Raw genomic sequence first — 23,391 nt, forward strand, 5'->3', positions numbered from 1 at the left:
TTGACCAATATGGTTTCATCAGAATTTTAATGTACAACTTTAAGAAATATTGCAGATTGGGTTGTTTTTTGCTCGATAAAAACATTTGGGAAAAGTGATAAGAAAATCTTACCCATGCCTTGTTGCTGGCTGGATTCAGACTCCACACTGGAACTTTTATTCTACAAAGATAGAATATTCTGATCAACAGCATTTCAGATTTTAAGTATGTCAAAAGGGCATCACTGGGGCGGCACGATAATGTAGTGGTTAGCACTATGCTTTTATAGTATCAGTGACTCAGGTTCAATTCCTGCCACTGTCTGTAAGGAGTTTGTATGTTCTCCCCATGACCAGGTGGATTTCATCCAGATGCTGGTCTTGAAGAGCCTACTGTGCTGTATCTCAATAAAATATACAATATCACTGGTGTTACAGAAAATATTGGCAGATGCCCCTTGGAAAAGCAGCCCCAATTAGGTTTAGTATTTGAAGTGCCATGCCAAGCCTAGATATTGCTGACATTAGATTTATATGCTCAGGAAAAAAAAGTGGTAAATAATGTGAAATTAAATACAACTTCAAGTAAAATTAGATTTCTCTCCCCATTTGATAACTTTGCAACATGCCACATACAAATTAACTGCAACACTCAATGAAATTGAAATAGTTTATGAAGTATTATAAAACTAAATCGATGAACAGAAATATACAAATGTGATTGTTTGTGTTAACCTGCACCAAAGTGTATCATTAAGTGGCATGTTAACTGGGTGCTGAACAAGAGATTGGAGACAATACATTGACAAGTTTCAGCAACTAGTTCCGAGTATGATTGACCAGACTCAGCAGGATCAAATGCAATGAGGGCATTTTTTGGGTAGATTAGTGTTAAAACCTGCAGAAGCAGCAGTGCCAATCTCAAGTCACCCTGTGACTGCCATGGGCCAACATCACGCCGACCCAGCCTGCATTGTGTACCAACCGTGCTTTATCCTGTGGCCACGTTTTTCCAGACCCAAGGGAACCACGTTTGCAAAGCTGGGCTGCACCTGTTGCCTGGGGACTTTTGAAGGCTTGCTGCTGTGCAAGGTCTTGAATAGTGCCTTGGATAACTTGGGAAATTCCAAAATTACTTAGAGATTTCTGAATTAAAATTGGGTAAAACAAAAGTAAGTGATTTAGCCTTTCAGCGGTTATCTTTATCTGCATATTTCACTCAGAGGAAGTCAGGTGATGTATGCCAATTGCAGACATTGTAACATTGAGGAGCCAGATGAGAAGTTTCAGGCCCCAGGCCCCCCCTCAGAAGACAGTAGAACCACGGTGATGCACTGCCCTATGATCTCAAACTCATTCCTGTCCTGTGTTACAATGAGTAAAAATACAACTTGGAAAGAAACTGTTCTGAATAGAACTACCAGCTAAAATTTTGTGCATTCGAGGGGTTTTCGGGTGGAGAAGAGTGAAAGTTCATACCATATTGACCTTTGATTCAGAGACTGGTTTCTCCACTCCCTTCTGTTTTGATTCTGTCAGCAATAATAATTTTGTTGCACCTTTCTTAGACACCTTGGCAGTCACCTCTCCTTGAAAAATAAAATAGAAGATCTTAACAAATCGCACATCGAGTTAAACAGCAAGTAGAATATTTCAGTCGCTGAAGTCTTTGCAAGTGTACGGGGGGGGGAGGGGGAGAGGGAAGGGGGAGAGGGAAGGGGGGAGAGGGAAGGGGGAGAGGGAAGGGGGGAGAGGGAAGGGGGGAGAGGGAAGGGGGAGAGGGAAGGGGGAGAGGGAAGGGGGGAGAGGGAAGGGGGGAGAGGGAAGGGGGGAGAGGGAAGGGGGAGAGGGAAGGGGGAGAGGGAAGGGGGGAGAGGGAAGGGGGGAGAGGGAAGGGGGGAGAGGGAAGGGGGGAGAGGGAAGGGGGGAGAGGGAGGGGGGGAGAGGGAGGGGGGGAGAGGGAGGGGGGAGAGGGAGGGGGGAGAGGGAGGGGGGGAGAGGGAGGGGGGAGAGGGAGGGGGGGAGAGGGAGGGGGGGAGAGGGAGGGGGGGAGAGGGAGGGGGGGAGAGGGAGGGGGGAGAGGGAGGGGGGGAGAGGGAGGGGGGGAGAGGGAGGGGGGGAGAGGGAGGGGGGGAGAGGGAGGGGGGGAGAGGGAGGGGGGGAGAGGGAGGGGGGAGAGGGAGGGGGGAGAGGGAGGGGGGAGAGGGAGGGGGGGAGAGGGAGGGGGGGAGAGGGAGGGGGGAGAGGGAGGGGGGAGAGGGAGGGGGGGAGAGGGAGGGGGGGAGAGGGAGGGGGGAGAGGGAGGGGGGAGAGGGAGGGGGGAGAGGGAGGGGGGAGAGGGAGGGGGGAGAGGGAGGGGGGAGAGGGAGGGGGGAGAGGGAGGGGGGAGAGGGAGGGGGGAGAGGGAGGGGGGGAGAGGGAGGGGGGGAGAGGGAGGGGGGGAGAGGGAGGGGGGGAGAGATAGAGACTCATTTTGCTGCTTGGTGTTTTGTTTTGTTCTTGGTGTAGTTCTGCCAAGTATTGCTGGCAGGCTGCGTTGGTACCAGAATGTGCAGCAAAACTTGACATCCCCAGGTTGTGCCGGTTGATAACACAAACAACACATTTTACTCAGCATTTCGATGAACGTGTGATAAATGAATCAGAATGGGAAATATTAAACTCTGTACTTCTGCCTTTGAGATAAAACTGCAAAAATAAGGAACAAGATGGATTTAAAACAGCTGTGAAAAGTGTATGCTTGGGAGGGAAGAGATCTAACCCCATTCTAAGAACCAATACGAAACTAAAATCATCACATGTATATTTGAGCATCAATTCCACCACATGCAGTTCAAACCACTGATCCAGGTACAGGCTCTGAGCCATTAAATGTTCCACACAAACTCTTGCAATCCCAGAATCAATTTCATGAACCTCCTCTGGACCCTCTAATTCCAGCAAATCTTTTCTTAGATAAGGGCCTAAAACTGCTCACAATACTCCATGTGGGCTGATCAATGCCTCAGCATCACATCCTTGCCCTTATATTCTCGCCTTCTCATAACAAATGCCTTTATCAGATATTCTTTTGTTGTGAACCTAGAAAAGATGAAGCTGGTAACCATAAGCATTAAAAAGTTATTTATAACATACCAACTGCCTTGGGTCTCTTTGGGGATGGCACTGCCTTTTCGGCCCCACTGCACTGCCCGGACGCTTCATGCCTGTTACAATACTTTTGGATGGCAAAACAGAAGGTTTGTGGGCACTTCTGTTACTCCGTGGAGGATCAGACACACCTGTGTAAAATAATCAAAAACATCAAAGCAGACAGAAGAGATTACAAGGCTGCTTAAGCCTGCTGTCATTTATCAAGATAACATGAGACTACTCAGCCCTTTGAATCCATGGTAGCTCCGAATAATTCCATTCAACTTCTGATAGCCCATTCTCTGACCATTCACACAAGGGGAATATTTACAAGAGCCATTTAACAGATCAGCATACCCTTTAGATGTGGATAAACGCTAAAGCATTCTAGGGGAAAACCCACATGATCACAAAAAACACACAGACTGGTGTTCCCAGCCTGGGGTCCAGGTACCACCTGCTTAATGATATTGGTACATGCCACAAAAAAAGTTTGTGAATCCCTGATGTGGACAGTTCCAGGTCAGGACTGACTTGATCCTGGGACTGAGATGCAGTAGCTCTGACCACAGCCATGACTAATCCCCTACCTTGTCATCTTTGAGTAAGTAGTTAGTTCTTAGCCTTCAATGAATTAAAAATAGTTCCATCTTCCCAGCAAGCTACCAAAATCAGTAACAGATGAAAAAAAAATGGTGGAAGGATAGAAAATTGAATACAAATCAACTCGGAAGGTATATAACTAATTCTTTGAGAAAGGTGACAGTCAATGGTTGCAAACTATTACCCTCTTGAGAAGGCCATATTAAGCCATAACCATGCAGCACAGACACAGGCCCTTCGGCCCAACTCAACCATGTTGACTGAGATATCAATGCAATCTTCAGATATGATTATCTCTTGATCAAATTTTCTGTGTAACCATGCAAAGTTAATTAAATCCTTAAAATTGTTCAAAGAACACCAGTATTCCCAGACATTCTGCTCCAGAACCATCAAGCATGTGAAATGTTGGCTGAACATCTGGATCTCTGATTCATGTTTGCTCCTCTGAATACAAATCGTGTACATTTTGCATTATTACATGGCACATTCTCACACTTCTACAACCATTAAACGGAATAAGTGAAACCAAAGCAAATCTCCAGGTCATTTGGACTTTAATCTAGATGTAATTTCAAAACCCAACACCAGATGGTGCATGTCATCTGCTTAAGAGTAAGCATACAATGAAACACGTTAACCTCACTGAGAACAAATAGGCTCCTAGTACAATATTAGTCAGAAATACTTCAAATATTTGACTTAATCTGTTCTGCTCTTGCTCTGCTTATTGTACAAGACCATTATATAGGAGCAGAATTAAATATTTCAGTCCATCTTGTCTGCTCCACCAGTCGATGTTGGCCGATATATCATCCCTCCCCTCGTATAGCGAGGCTGTCCTCCTGGTTCTTGGTCGAGATAGAATGGATGTGGAGAGGAGGTTTCTAATAGTGGGCAAATCTTGGACTGAGGACATGGCCAATACCCTCAGAGGGCACATTTCTTTAGAACAGAGATGATGAGGGCTTTCTTCAACCAGAGAGTGGTGAATCTGTGGAATTCATTGCCACAGATGGCTGTGGAGGCCAAGACATTGGGCATATTTACAGAGGTTGATAGATTCTTGATTCGCAAAGGTGTCAAAGGTTATGGGCAGAAGACAGGAAAATGGGGTTAAGAGGGTTAATAAATCAGCCATGATGAAATAGTGGAACTGACGCAATGGGCTGTATTCTGCTTTTTGGTGTCTTATAGTTTTGTATATTATAGACAAATCAGCACAGCAAGAACAGAAAAAAAAATATCAAATTCATCACTTGCGAAGAATTTGTTTGGAAAGGATGGTCATAATGTTCCTGGAGCCAAATAACAAAACAGAGTTGAAGCACAGGATGAACATCAAAACATTTGAGGGCAGCACAGTTGATCAAAGGAGTATTTAAAATGAGACAGGAAGGTATTGACTAATAACGACAGGGAGAAATTCTGCAGATGCTGCAAATCCAGAGCAACACATATGCACGCTCAAAATGCCCAAGGAACTCAGTAGGTCAGGCAGGAAGCGTTCATGGAAATGAATAAACCATTGAAGTTTCAGACCAATACACTTCTTTAGGACTGGAAAGGAAGGGGTGAAATACCAGAATAAAAAGGTGGATGACAGGGAGATGGAGGAGGAGAGTAGGGGAAAGATTGCTAGAAGGCAATAGATGAAGAGGTGAAGCCAGTTGAGTAGGAAAGGTAAATGGCTGGAGAACTGCCTGGCCACCGAAAGTTCCGCTTTTGGCGGATGGAGCGGAGGCGCTCGATGAAGTGGTCATCCAGTTAATGACGGGTCTCACCAACGTAGAGGAGGTCACATCAGGAGCACCGGACATAACAGTTGATCCCCGCAGATTCGCAGGTGAAGTGTTGCCTCACCTGGCAGGACTGTTTGAAGCTCTGAATGGAGACAAGGGCGGAGGTGAACGTGCAGGTACAGTATTTGGGCCACTTGAAGGGAAAAGTGCAGGGATGGAGATTAGTGAAGAAGGACAAATGGAAAAAGGAAGTGGGAGCAACACCTACAGAAAGCAGAGAGGAGGTGTGACTAATAACTTGGATGACAAAACACAAAGATACAACTGCAGATGCTGTGGATCAAAGAATTCGTACATAACGCTGGAAGAACTCAGCAGGTCAGGCAGCAACCTCACCATCAAACCTGCAGACAGGGGTGTGCCGTAGTAGTCTGGCAGACGGACCTCTACCTCACTGAGGCCAAACGGCAGCTCTCCGACACCTCCTCGTATTTACCCCTGCAACAGGACCCCAGCAAAAAACATCCAGCCACTGTCTCCTACACCATCTCCACCCTCATCAACTCCGGACACCTTCCTCCCTCAGCCAAAAAACTCAATTCCCACACCCCGCACAGCTTGGTTTTACCTCCTCCCCAAGATCCACAAGCCTGACTGTCCCGGCAGACCCATAGTTTCAGCCTGCTCCTGCCCCACCGAACTCGTGTCTGCCTACCTGGACTCCATTTTATCCCCCATAGTTCAGTCTCTCCCCACCTACACCCAGGATACATCCCATGCCCTTCACCTCTTCAATAACTTCCAATTCCCCAGCCCCGACCGTTTCATTTTTACCATGGGTGTTCAATCCTTATACACCTCCATCCCACATCAAGGAGGCCTCAAAGCCCTCCGCTACTTTTTGGATAACAGACCCCACCAGTTCCCCAGCACCACCACACTCCTCCGGTTGGCAGAGCTTGTTCTAACTCTCAATAACTTCTCCTTTGGTTCTTCCCACTTTCTCCAGATCAAGGGCATAACCATGGGCACTCGCATGGGCCCCCAGCTATGCCTGCCTCTTTGTGGGTTATGCTCCAAATCTATACTGGCACCACTCCCCAACTTCTCCTCCGCTACACTGACGACTACATTGGTGCTGTTTCCTGCACCAATGCTGAGCTCGTCAATTTCATCAACTTTGCCTCTAACTTTCACCCAGCCCTTAAATTCACTTGGGTCCATCTCGGACACTTCTCTCCCCTTGATCTCTGTCTCCATCTCTGGAGACAGACCATCCACTGACATCTTCGACAAACCCACCAACTCCCTTAACTACCTTGACTGTACCTCTTCCCACCCTGCCCAATGCAAAAATGCCATTCCCTATTCCCAGTTCCTCCGTCTCTGCCGAATCTGCTCCCAGGATGAAGCTTTCCATTCCAGGACTTCTCAAATGTCCTCTTTCTTTCAGGATTGTGGTTTCCCTTTTGGCATCATCAAAGATGTCCTCACCCACATCTCCTCCACTTCCCACACTTCAGCCCTCAACCCATCCTCCTGTCACCACAACAGGGACAGGGTTCCCCTTGTCCTCACCTACCACCCCACCAGCCTCCGGATCCAACACATTATCCTCCACAACTTCCACCACCTTCAACAGGACCCCACCACCAAGCACATCTTTCCCTCCCTGCCCTCTCAGTTTTTCGCAGGGATCGTTCCCTCCACGACTACCCGGTCCACACGTCCCTCCCCCACAGAACTCCCAACTAGCACTTATCCCCTGCAAGCACAAATGCTACACCTGTCCCCACCCCTTCCCCCTTACCACCATTCCGGGCCCCAGACAGTCCTTCCAGGTGAGGCAACACTTCACCTGCGAGTCTGCTGGAGTCATCTATTGCATCCGGTGCTCCTGGTGCGGCCTCCTCTGCATCGGCGAGACCCGACGCAGATTGGGGGATCGCTTCGTCGAGCACCTACGCTCCGTCCGTCACAATAGACAGGACCTCCCGGTTGCCACCCACTTCAACTCTGCCTCTCATTCCCATCCAGATATGTCCATACATGGCCTCCTCTACTGCCATGATGAGGCCAAACTCAGGTTGGAGGAGCAACACCTCATCTACCGTCTGGGTAGTCTCCAGCCTGGTGGTATGAACATTGAATTCTCCAATTTCTGGTAATTCCCTCCCCCCCCCCCCCCTTCCCCTATCCGAGGTCCCTCTCCGCCTCTCTCCCCTTTCAACTTTCTGCTTCTTTATCTCTACAGTTTGTTCATGCTTATCCCCTCCCCCTCCCCCCTTTATCTTTCCTCTGATTGGTTCTCCACCTGGCGCCTCTAGGCCCTAACCCCCTCCCCTATCTCTATTACTGGGCTTTGGTCCTCTCTTCCTCCCCCATTCCTGATGAAGGGTCTCGGCCAGAAACATTGGCTACTCTTTTCTCATGGATGCTGCCTGACCTGCTGAGTTCTTCCAGCATTGTGTATGTATAACCTGGATGACAGTCCTTAATCCATTTCCTCCTTTAAAGCAGAAATTATCACTGCATTTACAAGCATTTAGAGCATTACAAATGTGCTGAATTAAATGAAACAATGCAAATTACTTGCAATTTAAAGCACATTCTTAAAGTAAAAAAATTCAGCCAGCATAAAATGTGACAATTGCAGACATGACACCCTGTCACCCAGTGCACAGGTCTGAATGCCCTGCCTCCTCCCTCCACTCCCGAACTTGGACACTTCCATCCTGCACAGGTCACTTTTCATCCTTTATTGCTGCTGTTTCCACACATACTACTGCTCGTTTTAAGATATTAGTGCCAGCAATATTACTGTCTTATGCAGCTTGAACGTTGTCAGCTTGTCTACCTTTAGGCTATGCCACTCAATTATGTTGTGACTGTATATGCTGGATCATAACTATGTTGTAAGAGACTATCCATTGTGTTTTTGCACATTGGCCCCAAAGGAACAAGATTCCATTTGGTTGCATACATGTGTATGGTTGAATGACAATAACCTTGAACTCAAACTCAGTAGGGAAGTCAATGAGTGTGCAAAATTGAAGACAAGCAGCTGAGATGTGGCAATCAGTAGGGCCTAAACAGGCCAATTGCAATAGCTTTGCTTCCTTTATAAATGAAGGTTTCTCTCAAGCAAAAATTCTGTCAGGACAACAGTTAATCAGGAAGATACAATTTGACAAGCGGGTAATTCAGTTCGCCATTTCCTTGCCCCCCATTACATCTCCAGCGTCATTTCCCTGCAGTCCGATATCCACACTCTCTTTTATACTTTACATATTAAAGAGGATACCAAAAGTTTTAGATATTATTGGATAGCTTACTTTCACATTCCATCTTTACTTTCTTAATGACCTTAGTTGCATTCAGGGTGGTATTTAAAAGCCTCCTGTACCTTCCGAACTGTTTACAGAAATCCCGGCCACTGCTGCACTGCGTCATCCCAACCAGAGTTCTTTTCCGACCAGTTCCAGCCGGCTCCTCTCATGCCGCTGTAATTCCCTTTGCTTCACTGCAACTCTGATACATCAGCCTCTCAAATTTCAGGGTGAAATCAATCATAATGATCACTTTCCCCCTCAGGGTTCTTTTACCTTAATCTCTCTAATCAGTTCCGGTTCATTGCACAACACCCATTGCAGAATAGCTGATCCCCGAGTGGGCTCAACCACGAGCTGCTCTAACAAGCCATCTCTTGGGCACTCTAGAAACTCCCCCTCCTGGAATCCTTTTGATACAATGTGTATCCTTGGACATTAAGCTCCCAGATATAATCTTTCAGCCATGATTCAGTGATGCCCACATCATACCTGCCAACCTGCAACTGTGCTACAAATTTATCCTCCTTATCTGTTTGTAAACCAATTACCTCATCCTCAGCACCATCAATCTGCTAAATTAGTTTAAACTACAACCCCCCCCCCCCATCAGAACAACTGTAACTAACCTGACCGCAAGGTTATTGGCACCCCCCCCCCCCACGAGTTCGGGTTACAAATCTGACCCGTGCCCTGCACCAGTTCCTCCTCTTCTTCGGTTGTCCATCGAAATCCGATGACGAAGCCCACTCCTTTAACGGTGAGATCTTTGACGACTATACAGTCCTATCCTGGACCCACAAGCTCTATTGCCGGTGGGACATGTATATGTGGTAGTGATGGCAGCCATGGCTGCATTTCTCTTGGCTCTTCTGCTGTCTTCTGGTTGTTCTTTCCATCTCCAGAATACGAACCCCGTCCCTACACAGCTGTCGCCAAGTGTTACGGTCAGCAGCAACATCCTCCAGGTCCTCAGGTCTGATCTTGCACTTCCTTAATGCATTCTTCATCTGACGCTTATAGTGCTTGTTCGGCCCTCCAGCTGAGCGTCGACCATTATGTAGCTGGCTGTTCCTCAGCCACACATTCACACACCAAGTCATCCTATTCTTGCCCTCACTGGCACGTGGCACAGGTGTCAATCTTGAGATTATAGCCCAGAGGTCCTGTTCTCAGCTTTCCATCTAGCTCCCCAAAGTCTCTCTTCACGTCCTCCTCACCTTGTCTACCCATGTCATTGGTGCCAAAATGTACCAAGACTTCCAGCTGCTCACCCTCGCCCTTGAAAGCCACGGGCACAATCCAAGACATCCCTGACCCTGGCAGCATATCATCCGGGTATCTGACACACCCATCGAACCTCGCCTGCTCCTCTGACTTGCCAAGACTGCAGTGCTCTTTCACCTCTCGGCTCTTGGGCCACAGCACCTGACTCAATGCTAGAGACTGGTCACTGGATCTTCCACCAGCCCCCTTCCCCTCCTCAGTATCTAAAGTTGTATACTTGGAGGGGAACAGCCACAGGTGTACTCCGCACTGGCTGAGCATTCCCCCCTCCTCCTCCCGACAGTCACCCAGTTATCTGTCTCTGCAACCTTGGGGTGACTACTGCCCTGTAGCTCTTATCCATCTCCCCCTCATTCTCCCATACGAGTCGAAGGTCAAACTGCAGCTCCAGTTCCTTGATACGCTCTCCCAGGAGCTGCACCTGGTGTGGATGTGTTTATCCGGGAGACTGGCATTTTCTCAGACTTCCCACAGCCCACACACTTTACAAACCACTGTCCCTGGAGCTAATCTCAGCCTGGAGCTATGCACCAATAGACCAGGAACAAACAAATTAAGGACAGGAGTGCAACTCAAAGGCAATCGCTGCTCCACTTGAACCTGCGCTTTTTATTGGCCTTTTCTATTGAATCCCTCTTACCGATTGGTCACCCCTCACTCAGAATCTGCCGCAGAACTCTGCCTTTGAAACTGATTGAAGGCTTGACTGCCGCCCTGATCAAAGAGTAGCTCTTTTCACACACCCCAGGCGTGGATTGTCCGACTTTTACTAATCAAGTTATCAGCCTCCACATTAAATATACCCAATGACTTGGCCTTCAATGCTATCTGGGACAATGAGTTTCACAGATTCACCACCCTCTGGCTAAAGAAATTCCTCATCTCTTTTCTGAAGTGACGTCTTCCTAATCTGAGGCTGCGCTCTCTGATCTCAGGCTCCCCCACTATAGGGAGCATCCTCTCCACGTCCACTCTATATTCAATAAGTTTCAAAGATTCCTCGTCCCATTCGTTTAAACTCCAACTAATCATCCCTAAAGAAAGTGAATTCTACATGTAGGGAGTGATTACTCTGGACATCAAATCTACATTTAACCAAGTGAAACATCAGAGACCCCAGCTAAAAATGGGCAACAGGAGTGGTGGGGGTGGGAGGAGAGATGACCCCAATGATGGATTCATGACTTAGGAAAAATCCATTGCCAGTCACTTCAATTCTAGGCCACTGGTGCAGGAATCCCTTCTGTCAAAATGAGACCAACTCTTCAAGTGCACTCTTTCCAAGCTCAGACGTCTAGTTGCTTGTTGACCACATGATATTCAATTCCATTCACAACTCCTCGGGCAATGAAACAATCCATGCATGTACGCACCAAGATGGACGACACAAAAGAGAGATGGGGAGGTAGCAAGCAGCTATTCTGCCTCACTGAGCCATGCAATGCCTCTCTAACAATGAAGTAAACTGATAATGCCTTTAAAAAGGGTGTGAGACACAGTCATCATCTTGGTGTTCACTACCGCCCACAGCCAAATTGGGGCACCAGCACAAATACCGTGGCTACAGGAGTTGGAAAGGCTGAGAATCTTGCAGACGGTAACTCACATCTCAACTTCCCACAGGCTTGTCCACCATCTCAATGTCAAAGTAAATTGTGTATGTGGCACCATTGAAATTCCATCTGCCTGCACAACTCTTCTGTACAATAACCACGCCAGACTAGGGAGAGCTGTGCACAACTACCAACGTACACAGTAAAGTTGACAAATGGTCCTCAGCAACAAAACCTTGCCCAGTTTCTCCGTAAACAAAAGACCACAAGACAATATAAAATGGAATTCAATCCAGAAAAGTGAGAAGTGATACACTTTGAAATGTCAAACCGGAAGTTACAGTGTGGAGGAACAGAGGGATCATGGGATTCAAGTTCATTAATCCCTTGAAGTTGCTGCACAAGTCAATAGGGTGTATTGGCCTGAGGACTGAGGACTGAGTTCATGAGTTGTGAGGTAATGTTGCAGCTCTATAAAACCCTGGCTAGACACTTGGGATATTGGAACAGAGGGGGTGCAGAGGAGATCTACCAGGGTGCTGGAATGACTAGAAAGCAATGTTTTATGTGGAAAGGATAAGTGAACTAGGGCATTTCTCTTTGGAACACAGGAGGATGAGAGGCAACTTTATAGAGGTGTACAGGACAGACTTTTTCCCCAGAGCAGAAATAGTTTATTCAATAGGACATCAATGTTTACTTCCAGATGATGTCCTTGAAGTGTGTGGAGGGAAGTTTTATTTGATACACGGAATGGCAAGGGCTTGGTGGTCGAGGATTTAGGAACATTTTAAGATATTCAGAGGATGGATAAAAGGAAAATGAAATGTTATAGGCTATGTAGGAGGAAGGGGGTTAGACTGATCAGAGTAGATTTATACAGATTGGTACAGCATCATGGGTTGAAGGGCACATGTTAAGCTGCTCTATAATTTGCTATTAAAATGCTTGCGAATCATTCTCCACAGAAGAGCTCAAGGATACATACGCAGAAGTATTCTAACAATTGTTTTATTTATTACATTTCAAATTATAAACTGGCCAGATTAGCAAGACAATACTAGTTTCCTGCAAAACTTAATCTTAGAAGGTAGTTATCACCGCATGGCAACCAGCTTCAAAAATTACAATAGAGTACAAGCCAGAAGAGAAATCTGCCAAACCATGTTTTTTTATTCTTGTTAAAGAAACAAAGAGCACATTCAAACACTGAAAGCACTTCAGAAACAGACTGAGGCAAGTTTTACCTCACCCACACCCCCCCTTAGCAACACTAAATCAGGCTTGATGGCAAGTGAAGCCAAGTCCCAAAGAGACATTTAATATCCTCTGCATAAAAAGGTGTAAGATTAACTTAAACTGGATTCAAGCTACAAGTTCACAACCCTATTCAAATGCTTCAGCTGTGAACTTGGAGATGATGATCAATTAAATAGGAGAGAATTTTCTTTGAAACATTTGGCATGAACACAATCCTTTTGGATTTGCCAAAAGAGTCAATTATTTTCATAATGATTAATACCAATAATGAACCATTGGCACCTTGCCAATTACAAGCCTTAGATCCCACACCAGTGTATGTACATAGTATGTATATAATATATATACACACATATCTACACAATTACTTCAATAATAAATTTACTTGACTTTGAAAATTACCTTGCTTGATCAAGATATAATTACTTCGCCCATTTAGTTGGACAAGATTTCAATATAATTTAAACAAAAAAAGTTGCAATTCAATTCTAAATTAAAGCACATTGTTCTTGCCCAGAACTACATTCTACTCCATGCTATCTAAATTAGTATCGCTGGGAAACATCCCAGAACAAAGAACGTTCTCAGATCAGCACTTAACTCTACAATAATGTTTATTTAAAATTACCAAGGACGTTTTTATAGATTGTTAATTCTTCAGTGCACAAATGCCTATTTATAGCACCCAGTACTTACCCATAGTGAAGAGCTGAACTGGTTTGGAGCCTGGTCTTTCCAGCTCCTGGGCAGGATCCTTTGAGGCTACCTGTGGAGATCTTCGTTTTATCCCAGGTATCCTTGAAGTAACTTGAGATTCTGCTTTAGCGAGCATCTGAAAGAGAATGGCATTTACAACCACAAAGGTTTCTCTGTTATAAATGTTGCTGTGAAACTGTACTAATCAAGTGTCACTCCAGTATATTATTCTTGGATATGTGGCCTTAAGTTTGATTCTGCCATTTTAAACATACTTGATTTAGAGCAAATATTTACTTATTATTGAGATACAGTACAGAACAGGGCCTTCTGGCGCTTTGAGCCGCACCGCCCAGCAAAACCCCAGATTAATCATAGCCTAATCACAGCAGGGTGGGGAGGAGAGAATAGCCGAGTCCTGGGCTGGACTCTTCACTTAAGGAAGGTGAAGAGTCTCCCATAGCCTCTCCTTTCCAGGTGTAGTGATCGCCACAGGACAACTATTTGGCTTGCCTCACAGAAGGCCTCTCCTACACTACTGTGTCCATAGCAACACCTCCACTATCTACTGAGCTTGCCCTGTCATGGCACGACTGAGTGTCCAGCCGTATAATTGGGAGGGTGGGCTGGGTTTATCAGCCTTGGTTTGCAGCCAGCCTAGGAGAAGGAAAACTCTGATTCCAAACCCAGGTAGATGGGACTCGTTAGCCTTGCCAGGCAGTCTGTCTTGGAGAAGGAAAGCTCTGGTACTCAACCTACAGCCCTGCAGCTTGCCGTGCCATTGTGGAACATCCCCTCAGCCTAAACAGTGGAGCCGACCCTCACTATAAACCTATGCAGTGCAGGCCGGAAGAAAAGTCCTATAGCAATGGAGAAGGGGTGAAATGACAAGTTTTAGATGACACTGAAAGTCACAGTCTCAACTCTGCACGTAGGTGGCTCAGAAGTCACCAACAATCGCACCATCGCTCAAGGACTTCTTCCTTCTTGATCTTCGCAATTGAAGAACCAGCTATCACCAATCACAGGGCAATTCACAATGATCAATGAACCTACCAACTGGTAGGTCTTCGGACTGCGGAAGGAAGAAACCCCCTCAGTAACGGGAGGAACATACAGTCTCCTTACAGGTGGGGGGGGGGGGGTCGTCGCTGGTACTGTTTAGCTTTGTGCTAACCACCTCCACCATGTAGATACCCTGCACAAGGTAATACTGCAGACCCAAAGTTGGAAAACATCAGGCAGCACATGTGACAGTTGTTCATCTGTTAAGCTAAATATAAACATTTTCTTCAGGTGCTACTTGGTCTGTTCAATATTAATAAACATATTTCTCATTTAATGGCCAATTTTAAACGCAAGTTTTAAACAAATGCATCTAACTCTAGTCAAGTTTAGTTGGAGAACTTCTTTCCCCATCTATCCACCCTTCCAAGCCCCTCTTCCAATTAAAGTTTTTAATAAATCAAAACCCTTGCTCAGACTAGTAAACAGATTTTATTTGGGCATTATAGTTACTGCCTCCATAAGGTGCTGCTGTATGAGGTGACTAACTCAGACACAGGAGACTGCAGATGCTGGGATCTGGAGGAACTCAGGAGAGGTTGTTTCAGGTTGAGACTCATCCGTCTGCCCAACCTGCAAAGTTCCTCCATCAGTTTGGTTTTTTATGCTCTAGAAATACAGGATAGTGTGCAAACAGCAAAAAAATCCACTTACTTTGGTACTAGCCCCAGTCCGGCCAGACGAAAGCTGATTACTGGCCTCACTCTGCCCAGTTCCAACACTGCTTGGCTTCCCTAGGATTAGGCGAGGTTTTGGAGGGCACATCTTGGAAAGAGTGGATGGTTGTATTGGAGGCTTTCCCCCTCTTCCCGTTGAAGAAGAACTCAGCCTAGTGGTTCTTCTAGACAAAGGTATAGACTTCTTTTCTGCACTGCATTTATCTTCCTGAGACCCAGCTGCCAGATTGAGAGTTTTCCTTCTGGTTGCAAGAAGGGAGGAAGTGGGTTTCAAGGAGCTTGTCATAAACACTTTGGCTTTCTGCTCAATTCTTGGTGCATTTACGACCCTTCCACTGGCGCGCTTGGTGTCACTTTTGGTAGATCCATAGCTCAAGTCAGCTTTGGGAACTTGTTTATCAAGAGAATCAGCATCATCCTGAAGGGTGGAGGAAGAGCTCTGGAAGGAATGATCAAATGGCATATATTCCAGAAAACTCATTCTCATAGCAACATTTGGAGTAGACATGAAGTGCGGAGCCCATTCTGAACTCACTGCATCGTGGACTAAATCAGCACTTTCACAAACATTAAGTTCTTCGTTTTGCATAGAATCTCTTAAATGTATACTTTTTATTAAGTCAGGAGGATCTTTCTCAAGTTCTGCAGAACTGATGTTGCCATCATTGTCTTGATGTAGTTCACTTCTGGCAGAAGATTTGGAATCATCTTTTCTAAAATTTGGGGTGGCATTTGAATCTTTTGAGTGGCTACTCTCACCATTTTGCTTTATTCCCTGCTGTTCTGAGACAGAAATTAACGCACTGCCATCCCGTTTTCTCACAAGCGTAAGGCTTTCAGAATTGAGTTGTTCAAGATCATTTAAACCTTCTGAAGACAGATGTGGCTCACAACTGGGCAGCTCTTTACTTCTGCCATCTTCTACCATTTCCAAGCTGTTGCCAACTTCCGTTGGCTCAAACCTTGCATCTTTGAGGTCCGGCATAGTTCCATTTAGCTGCACTGCCTCACTTGTGAACTTGCAGAGTGACAAGGTAGTCACTTTGCTAACATCACCTCCAAAGCACTCTTCATGTTTCAATGCTTCAAAGGTTGCATTTCTTTGGTCTACATTCATGGTATTAATTAATTGCATTTGATTGTCTATACTTGGAGGTAAGATGCCAGCAGCCGCATTGGAGTCACTTCCCAAATTGCATTCATGCTTCGATGCTTCAAAGGTTGCATTTTTATGGTCCATTGTCATGGTATCATTTAACTGCACTTTATCATCTATAACTGGAAGTAACATGCCAGTGACCTTGGGGTCACTTCCCAAAATGCATTCATGCTTCGATGCTTCAAAGGTTGTATTTTTATGGTCCACTGTCATGGTATCATTCAATTGCACTTTATTTCCTGTCGATGGAAGCCTGTTGGAATCATTCCTAAAGCTGCATTCAGGCTTTGACGCATCAAATGTTCTATTACCTTTCAATGTCATTGTTTCGTTCAATTGGATCAAGTTCCCTGGAGTGAGACTTTGCGGAAAATTAGTCAGTGTAGCTGGCTTCTCAACCTCATTCCCAAAGCACACATTCTGTTGAGGCACGACCAGAATTTCATCACTTACCGTGGGCCCTTCACACAACAGCAAGTCTGCCTGAGACAGAGGCAACTTTGAGGCTGATGAGGGCTTTGTTTGTATGGCTCTTTTATCAGGGAATTCATTCTTTGATGGCATATCTGAAGTATCAGCGTGCGCCATGGTGCCATCTAATGTCATTAAATCTTCTACACCCTCCGAAGGACGGCAGTTGGTTACGGCGGGTGACCGGTTCACATTTTTGGAATGACCTTTTGCCTCTGGCACATAAGGAGCAATGCCCACAAGATCCTTGGGGTCACTCGGCACCTCAGTATCAAACTGAATCAAGTTTCCTGAAAATGACAGAGTCTCAGAATCACAGTCAGAGTATCCATTTTCTAACGTGTCACTTGAGGGCAGCTCAATACAATTTATTTCTGTGTAGATTTGTTGACAACTGGTGTCCATTAAACTGTTTCTGGGCAATTCCAGAGTACAGCCAACACGTGGAGATTTTACTAGGGAGATGTCTGAGAAGAAGGAAGATGAGCAGTCAAGTGGCATGGGCTCTTCAGTTATTACAGAAACATTGCTCATGGGCCACTGACTTAGTGTGTTAACAGGACAAGTTTTGTCTTCATCGCTTAACTGGGCAGCTATCTCTAAACACTCTTGCATGATAGGGGTGGTTAATAAACTTGTAAAGTCACCAGGTTCTACTGGTGTAAGTGGTAAGTTGGCCGAGGGCACCAACTTGGATTCAGGTACACTGCAAGTGGCATCAGCGCCGGGCAAGCGGTTCTGCACCATAACCACATCTGAACTCTTGGTCTTTGCCGGTTTGCCATCAGGACACGGGAGACAAAACGTTGAATTGAGTGGACTTCCTTCTGTTTGTGCGGCCTTTTTGAACTTGGGTTCCATCTTCCTATCCAACTTCCGGATTGAATTCGGAGTGAAGGAGCCAGTGGTGAACCTTCTGCTTTTGACCTTTGAAACACTTGACCCGGGCAACTGATTCTCCAAAGGCTTCAAGTTACTGGTATCAATTGTGCTTTTACGCAGTCTATTCAGAGGTTTCTCTGGCCAGTTAGGAATTACATTTTTTCTGCTCTGCAGTGGAAGCCTAGCTTGTGCTCCCTTCTTAAAATTCTCTTTAGCAGCAGTCAGAGTCCTGGAAACATCGCTAGTTGAAGCACTGCGTCTTGGTGCAGGTAGTGAGGACTTCATTGAGGTCAATCTGGTAAGGATGATCATTTGTGGAGTTTGGGGTTAAAAAAGGAAAATAGAACATTAACTGATAGGAACAGCATTTTTATATACAGTGCCTTGAAAAACTTTATCCCCAACAATTTTTACGTTACCTTCTCATTTTCCAAAGTTAAAATATATTGAAGTAGGATTTTGTGAGCTAATCTATAAAACATTGTGCAACTTATTATCAAAAGGAAAATTCCAAGGCCTGTCCTTTTACCAGATAATTATAAACCAAAATTGTGAAGCTGAAGACTGGAGGAAAAGCTGAGGAGTAGGTTTAAAAGGCGGGGGGAGGGGAGAGAGAAACACAGATGAAATAAAGAGCTGGAAAGTTGACTGGTGAAAGACGTACAAGGCTGCAGACAGAGAGGAGAGGTCTGATTGGAGGACAGAAGGCCATGGAAGAAAGAAAAGGGGGAGGAGCACAAAAGGGGGGCGATGGGCAGGCAAGGAGACAAGGAGAGAGAAGAAAAAGGGGATGGGAAATGGTGAATGGGGTTGGGGGAGGTCATTACCAGAGGTTAGAGAAATCAATGTTCATGCCATCAGGTTGGAGGCCATCCAGACGAGATATGGTGTTGTTCCTCCAACCCAAGCATGGCCTCATCACGACAGTGGAGGAGGATATGGATAGACATGTTGAAATGGGAAGTAGAATTAAAATTGGGTGAGGGAAAGATGTGCATTGTGCTCCGTAGTGGGATCCCTTTGGAGATGGCAGAAGTTGCGGAGAATTGTGCGCTGGTGAGGTGATTGGTGAGGACAAGAGGAACCCTATTCCTGGTAGGGTGGTGGGAGGATGGGCTGAGAGCAGATGTGCATGAAATGGAAAAGATCCGGTGGTAGAAGACAACCTTGTGGTCAGATGAGACTAAAGTGGAACGTTTTGTTCTCAACTCTAAATGTGAAGCATAAATCTAATACAGTGCATCAGCCAGGTTACACCATCCCCACTGTAATGCATGGTGGAGGTAGCATCATGCTATGGGGATGCTTTTCAGCAGCAGGGACTGCAAATCTGGTCAGGGTTCATGAGAAGATGAACACTTCTAAATACAGAGAGATCCTAAACTTTTTTTTTTAATTACAAGCTTCTGCCAGAAACCAGAAACCGGGGAGAAAGTTCATCTTTCAGCAGAAAGAATGATCCACAGCACACTGCCAGAGCAACCACGGAGTGGCTTCAGATGAAGATAACTGATGTGCTTGAAAGGCCCACTCAGAGTCTGACCTTAACCTGATTGAACTTGCTCTGGCAAGACCACAAGATTGCTGTCCACTGCCATTCCCCAACTAACCTGGCACAGCTTGAGGCGCAGGAATAGGCAAATCTTGCTCCATCACATTGCGTAAAGCTAATAGAGACTTATCCCAAAAGACTACTGGTTGTAATAGCTGCAAGAAGTGGTTCAACTGGGTACTGAGCAAAAGTGGATGCACATTTTTGAACTTCTAACATTTGTTCATAATTAGTTTTTCATGCTTTAGTTTTTTTAGGCTCTACTGTTGGGGAAGTGAGGGGTGTGGGGGGGGGGGGGGGAGAAAGGAGTATGTGATTCACAAATAAAAATTCTCAGTTAAATTGATCAAAATCCCTGATTGGAAGTACTCATTTATGTGAGCAAGGGGTCAGGATCTGAATACTTTTACAAGGCACAGTAAGCCATACACTAGCATTTAAAACAGGAAAATATTGTTTGAGCTTGGGGGACCTGAATTACTCGCATAGGCTAGGACTTTATCCCTAGATTGAGGGGGTAACCTTCAGAGGTGTACAAGCTCATGAGGGGCAAGGTCAGTGGGAAAAAAAAACTTTTTCAGGGATGGGTGCTTTTAAAAAAAGCCTAGTTGTGAATCAGAGGGAAAAAGATTTAAAGGGACAGCAGGTCAACTTCTTCAAATATTAGGGACATTTAAGAAACTTTTAGATCGACACATGGATCATAGAAAAATGGAGGACTATAGGTGCTATAAACTTCTATAGATGCACCATTGAGAGCATTCTGACAGGCTGCTTCACTGTCTAGTATGGGGGCAGGGGGCTACTGCATAGGACCGAAAGAAGCTGCAGAGGACAGTAAATTTAGTCAGCTCCATCTTGGGTACTAGCCTACAAAGTACCCAGGACACTTTCAAGGAGCGGTGTCTCAGAAAGGCAGCGTCCATTATTAAGGACCTCCAGCACCCAGGGCATGCCCTTTTCTCACTGTTACCATCAGGTAGGAGGCACTCAGCGATTCAGAAACAGCTTCTTCCCATTTGCCATCTGATTCCTAAATGGACATTAAACTCTACCTCACTTTTTTAAAATATATATTATTTTCTTTTTTTGCATGATTTTTAATCTATTCAATATGTATACTGCAATTGATTTGCTTATTTATTCATTACTATCTTTTATATTATGTATTGCATTGAACTGCTGCTGAGTTAACAAACTTCACAACACATGCCAGTGATAATAAACCCGATTCTAATTCTATGTATGAAGGAAGGGCTAGACTGGGTTAAAGGGTAGGCATAAACATTTTCAGCCAAAGGCCTATACCATGTTGAAGGGTTAAGTGTTCTATATTATATGGAAGTGATAGTGCACATGTGGAATGAACTGCAGGAAACGGTGGTTGAGCTTGACACGTTAATTGCTAATCTACCTCTGTGCAGAAGGTCATAGGTTCAAGTCCTACCACAGTGAATGTAACACTGCCAGAGGTGAAGCAGAATGAGAAATAGATGAGGGGTATCATGGTCACATAACAGCATCATGCCACTACAGTGTTGGTGGCGAAGGTTCAATTCCCACCACCGTCTATTCTTTCTGTGACCACGTGGACTTCCTCCCACCTTCTGAAGAAGTAGGGGTCAGTGGGTTAATTGGTCACATGGGCGTAATTGAATGATGCAAGCTTGGTTGGCCGGATGATCTGGTTACAGTATTGGATCTCTAAATAAAATAATAAAAGCCATATAAATAGATGGATAAGATATGCCAGGAGAGCAGTGGGCAGCTTGCCAGGCAAAACAGTAGAAAGAAGTTTCACTCAAGGGCTTGTTACCATCCTGTAGAATGATGACTATGAAAAGCCAATTGATCTATGACAATGCAGTTGTTGTATCAAACATTTAACAGACTTAAACCAGTGACAATACAACATTCAACCAAGTCTAAAAAGTTACTGGATTTGGGCACGGGAGGAGTAGAGGGAGAGGAATTCATTTATTGAAGGCAAAGGTTAGGAGATGTCTTCAGTTTAAAATGGGAAAGATCTAATTAGGAATGGAGTTAGTAAAAATAAGGTGGAAACAAATCACAACAAGAACATGTATAACCAAACATACCCCGTTACTGATAATGGGAAATGGCCAAAATTTGAAGGTGCTCAGGGGGAAAACAAACGGCAATAAGGAATTAATTCCATGACATTTTAGTGGATTGGGGGGGGGGGGGGTGGCAGTGAAGGGGGTGCCAAACCTGAAAATAAGCAACAAGGCTTCTTACTGTATGCGAGGTCGTTACACGTAACAAACTGTCTATTTAAGTCTGCCCTGCCTATCATATTTGAAAGCCTTGCTCAACAATGCTTCTTCAAACTGGAGATTCGAATGTGGAGTGATGCACACACACCAAAATACAAACTGTTGATTTTTCAGGCCAAGACCCTTCATCAGGACGCCTCAGTCCAAAATGTCAACTGCTTATTCCTCTCCATAGATGCTGCCTGACCTGCTGAGTTCTTCCTGCATTCCGTCTGGATTTCCTGCATCTCATGTTTCTAATTAAATTATTACTATGTAATTAAATTAGCAATGATTTACTGCAATCTCTCTAAAAGCCATGAACTGATCGAGACTCATTAAAATATTAAGCAAATCAACTAAGAGGCCTCTCCACATCATTCAGGCTTCTAACAAAGTTTTTTTTGTGCTAACTTTACTATTTCCCCCATTTATCAGTCCTCGTCACCCACAAAAGCCTGCAGGGTACAAGTGGCAAAACTGTGGTGGTGGTGCATCACTAGGATTTTGGGGCTTTGCAAAGAAGAGACCCCTTTAAAACCCAAATTACGCCATCAACATCAGATTGTCATTTTAAATTATTAGATTTTTTAAAAATGCAATCATGGTGGTTAAATTATTATAACAACCCTGCTACACAACCCCCCACCCTCCCCATCTAGCCAGATGTTTAGTTCATTCTTATACTAATGTAACATGCCAGAAAGAAACCCAAGCTTTAAAAGGAACTGATTAAACAAATACATTCCTCCAGGCAGCAGGAAAAAAAACTTTTTTTATATATATAAACCACATCAACTGTAGACTCCATTCCTTAAAATCCACAGAGCTCTTGCCTATATACAAAAAGATTTGTTCTTCAACGGTTACGGACAGGGAACTATTAGCTATCAACCATCTCTCCAACTCTACCACCAAGATTTATCACCACCCTTTTTCAAACAGAAAAAGAACGGAAGATTAACAGTAATAATACTGTAACTCTGCCGACAAAGACATTTTAAACCAAAAGACTCAGAGTCATAAACACAACTTTGATTTCCAAAAAGTATATGCTTTAACTCACTTAATAAGGAAATGAGCCGAACAACTTCTGCCTTCTTAATACAGTACACGTGTCTGTTCCTGTCCTGTACTGTTTCTCCACAAGTCAAAGCCGGAATCTTTTAAAGTGCAAATTTACAATACAGTGCATTTCGACGCTCGTCCACTGATCTTCGTGGTGGCGAGGAAACATCGGCTCAATGCAAATTGATAAAACTGACTTGTACGGTAAACTGAATTAAAAGCGTACGAATATCTCTTACGTGAGGAATTTAAGAAACAGAACATTCAAATAATACACTATCACTCCCCATTGGTCAATTTACTTCACGCCTGCATTATCCGTCAAATCAACGCGCGAATAGTGCGCCGCGATTGGTTATGCTCAAATCCAATGGGAAGACAAATTGAGTGTACTTCCTATTGTCTACTCTCGATTTGCTTTAAAACCAGTTGATTGAATAACCGCGACTCCAACTCAATTACCCCAGTCACAGTAATTCACCCTGTTCCCTTACTGTGACGAAGAAATTATTCCAGCGAGAGCCAGCTAGCAATTTCAAACTGCATTTACTGACTTAAATTAAAACAGAAACTGCTGGGAAAATTTAGCATGAATGGCGTAGACTAAACAAACTGCGAACTGAAACTTACAACCTCTTTCCCACATATGAACTAACTCAC

General features: G+C 44.8%; 1 protein-coding gene across 2 annotated transcripts; it reads right to left on the reverse strand.

Annotated features, from left to right (window-relative positions):
* Window positions 1-1,458: 1,458 nt before the first annotated feature.
* LOC132397959 (uncharacterized) lies at window positions 1,459-22,955 on the reverse strand. Of its 2 annotated transcripts, none has more exons than XM_059976799.1 (5): window positions 22,730-22,955; window positions 15,301-18,130; window positions 13,582-13,717; window positions 3,115-3,260; window positions 1,459-1,565 (listed from the first exon to the last, which is right to left on the reverse strand). In XM_059976799.1, exons 2-5 carry the CDS (start codon window positions 18,118-18,120, stop codon window positions 1,560-1,562), a joined length of 3,108 nt encoding a protein of 1,035 aa, XP_059832782.1. In that variant the 5' UTR covers window positions 18,121-18,130; window positions 22,730-22,955; the 3' UTR covers window positions 1,459-1,559. The 2 variants fall into 2 exon arrangements, with proteins under 2 accessions (XP_059832782.1, XP_059832781.1); XM_059976798.1 differs by having other exon boundaries at window positions 1,459-1,568.
* Window positions 22,956-23,391: the final 436 nt, after the last annotated feature.

Source organism: Hypanus sabinus, chromosome 8 (genome assembly GCF_030144855.1).
Source record: "Hypanus sabinus isolate sHypSab1 chromosome 8, sHypSab1.hap1, whole genome shotgun sequence".
Lineage (NCBI taxonomy): Eukaryota > Metazoa > Chordata > Chondrichthyes > Myliobatiformes > Dasyatidae > Hypanus > Hypanus sabinus.

What these genes read in the sequence shown, in the direction of transcription:
- LOC132397959 (XM_059976798.1), bottom strand. Translation starts at nt 18,120, where the DNA reads ATGAAGTCCTCACTACCTGCACCAAGACGCAGTGCTTCAACTAGCGAT. An exon ending in GGACTGGGGCTAGTACCAAA is followed by an intron (nt 13,718 to 15,300) that starts GTAAGTGGATTT and finishes ATTCTCTTTCAG; the next exon opens with ATGCTCGCTAAAGCAGAATC. An exon ending in AGTTCAGCTCTTCACTATGG is followed by an intron (nt 3,261 to 13,581) that starts GTAAGTACTGGG and finishes TATTTTACACAG; the next exon opens with GTGTGTCTGATCCTCCACGG.